This window comes from Montipora foliosa, chromosome 14, assembly GCF_036669935.1.
Source record: "Montipora foliosa isolate CH-2021 chromosome 14, ASM3666993v2, whole genome shotgun sequence".
Lineage (NCBI taxonomy): Eukaryota > Metazoa > Cnidaria > Anthozoa > Scleractinia > Acroporidae > Montipora > Montipora foliosa.
The window spans coordinates 14290348-14292847 of NC_090882.1; the positions used below are offsets into that span (position 1 = coordinate 14290348).

Below are 2500 nucleotides of genomic sequence, written 5' to 3' on the forward strand. Positions count from 1 at the left end.
CGTCACTCCCGACGGTCATTAGCAACTAATCACTCTCGAACAAGTGCTCATGCTTAAATAGTGCAGATTAGTACTCAAAAAGTACAAACGATACACTTTTGGCGCGTGGAACGACCGGTTTTCGTCGCCTTGTTTGGCTCTAAAGTTGCTTTTTGTTCTGTAGTTTTTGTAAGTTCCCACCTGACAGTGGCGGCTGCTGACACAAAATGCATGTATAGGACTTTGCTCCTGATATTAGATTCCACTGATGACCTTATGCTTACAGGCCTACCTTTTGTAACAATGCATATTCCTCTTCTGAGAAAGTAGATGTGCTTGAATTCTAACGTAAGGAAACAGAGGCTATTTAGTGCTATTTGACAACTGCTTACCACATAGATATCGTTGTTATAAAAAAAACTGAAAAGTTCGGAACCATTGTTGGGGACTAATATATTAAAAGACCGAAAGGGTTTCAACTCAGAGTATGGACCTACAATGAAGCCGAGGTTAGCAAGGGGCCTATTTGTCTACCGATTAATTTTGAAAAAGATTTTGAAAAAAAGTTCGGCTTGGATCAAAGGATTGTCAGCTTAAAACAAAACAAACAAATTCCAGTTTACCTTGTCCTTTGTCAAATCGTTTGAGTCACCCCCTCGAAATTGCGGAGTTACTCTTTTACTGGTCTCGATGAAAGCTTTGCATGGCACTTTCAAATGCGACGACTGAGAAAAGTCCTGTAAATCATTTATATCTGCTCTTTCCCCCTCGCCGTGTTCCGATCCAGTAAACGACCTTGAACGTATTCGGTACTCGATAAATCCTTTCGGCTGAGGTGTCGCGATAACAAGACCGTCGGGACTTGTAGCGGAAAGCCTTGGCGATCTTCGGCCTGTCATCGGCGATAAACCTATCTGAGGATCGGAAATACTTCGACCATGAACTTCAGGCCTCTTTAGTGTCACCATGGCTTGAGGCTTTTCCGGAGATGATTGGAGCTGCTCGGTTGACGACGATTCACTCGATGGCACCTCCTTCGCTTTGCGATATCTCGCCCGCGCGTTATGAAGTCTTTCATACTGAAGATCCGTAATGCGGGAAATGCTTTGATCTTCGTTCGACTTGCATGAATTTGATCTCGAGGCAGGATACGACGACTCTCCGTCAAAAACACCACTCCCGCTACTCGAAAAACTACTCTCTCTGCTGACGGAATTGGAAGCTCCTAACTCGACACTACTAAAGCTACTTTCACGGCTGACATTCGTCCTAGTGCTTCTAGTATCACGGACTGAGTTCTCGTTCTTTAAATCAACAGGCATTGCTTCGTGGTCGCTCATATCACTAAGGGCATAGTAGAATGACTCAATTTCAAGTCGTTCGCCTTACTTAAGCATCCGCCCTCGATGTTAGAGTAAACACAAATCAATTTAAGCTACGTGTGAATATATAATTTACTTTAAAGAGTCAGTGAAATTGACACGATTTGTTTGTTCGGCGACAAAGGGAAATTAACTTAGGAATTTCATGATTGATGTCAAACCTCACGAGCACGGTCTTTTTAATGAAGATATTTAGTCGAGTAAGTAAACATTGATCATTCCTTCTTTGAAATTCCTTCACAAACAGTTCCGTAGTGTTCCTTTCCTGATCTTGAATTTGTTGATTCGGAACAATTTGTCGCGCCAGAAGGCAATGAGGCCATTCTAAAAGCGCATTGTTGTTTTTGGTGTCCGGAAATATTCTTCAAACAAAAAGCAGCTTTAAACAGTTTCAAAACATATTTTCGAACAATCGACCCAATTGGATACTTCTGCTTGCGGTATAAATTTGGAACCAAAAAAAAGAAAAAAAAACTTGTAGGTTTAGTTTCGAGTGTACCGAATTCACCCAATATGGATTTTGAGATAGAAGAGGAAGGGCAGAAGATTCTCAACAATCCACTCTTTCAAGGCTATAATCCAAGCAAACGAATTAACCCCACTGCCCAAAGACGCAATGTTGAGAATTTTGCAACCGTGACTTAATTTAGCAGAAATCATTTCTAGTTATAAAATTCTAAGGGCTACTCTCAGTTTGACTTAAGTGGTAAGAGGACAGGTAATTTGCAAATATAAATCTCAGTATTCTCTTATTTACATTATACCGTTTCTTTGAAAAGAAATGTGCTACGAGGATAACAGCGAAAAAAACCACCACTTTGTCGCGAATTTTCTATAATAAAAACTTCTTCAGAAATAAAAAGTCCAACGTCAACAGCACACCCCAACGCTACTCCTTAGTATCTGGCTAGAGATCTTCTCACTGCTTTTTCCTCCGGCCGCGCTTTAGCCATTTGATGAGGGCCAGTCTCGAGCTTCTCAAGTTGCCTCGTTTATGCCCGAAAACAATTCTGGGTAATTCTGCCATTCCGTGACAAGGGAAGCCCCCCGATTCTCATTTTATTGATCAAGTATCGGGTCACCCAGTCCTACCAGCAAAATACAGCACCGACTGAAGTTTTTAGCTTTCAAAACTCGCC

The 2500-nt window shown here is 41.5% G+C and overlaps 1 protein-coding gene across 1 annotated transcript in view; it reads right to left on the reverse strand.

Annotated features, from left to right (window-relative positions):
- LOC137984315 (uncharacterized) overlaps nucleotides 1-1380 on the reverse strand; it is a 6271-nt gene extending 4891 nt beyond the window's left edge. Inside the window, exons 1-2 of the mRNA XM_068831469.1 lie at nucleotides 603-1380; nucleotides 272-322 (exon numbers count right to left, since the gene is read on the reverse strand). Of these exons, the coding sequence (XP_068687570.1) occupies nucleotides 272-322; nucleotides 603-1319 (768 nt within the window). The 5' untranslated portion in view covers nucleotides 1320-1380. The remainder of the gene's footprint in view (nucleotides 1-271; nucleotides 323-602) is intronic.
- Nucleotides 1381-2500: the final 1120 nt, after the last annotated feature.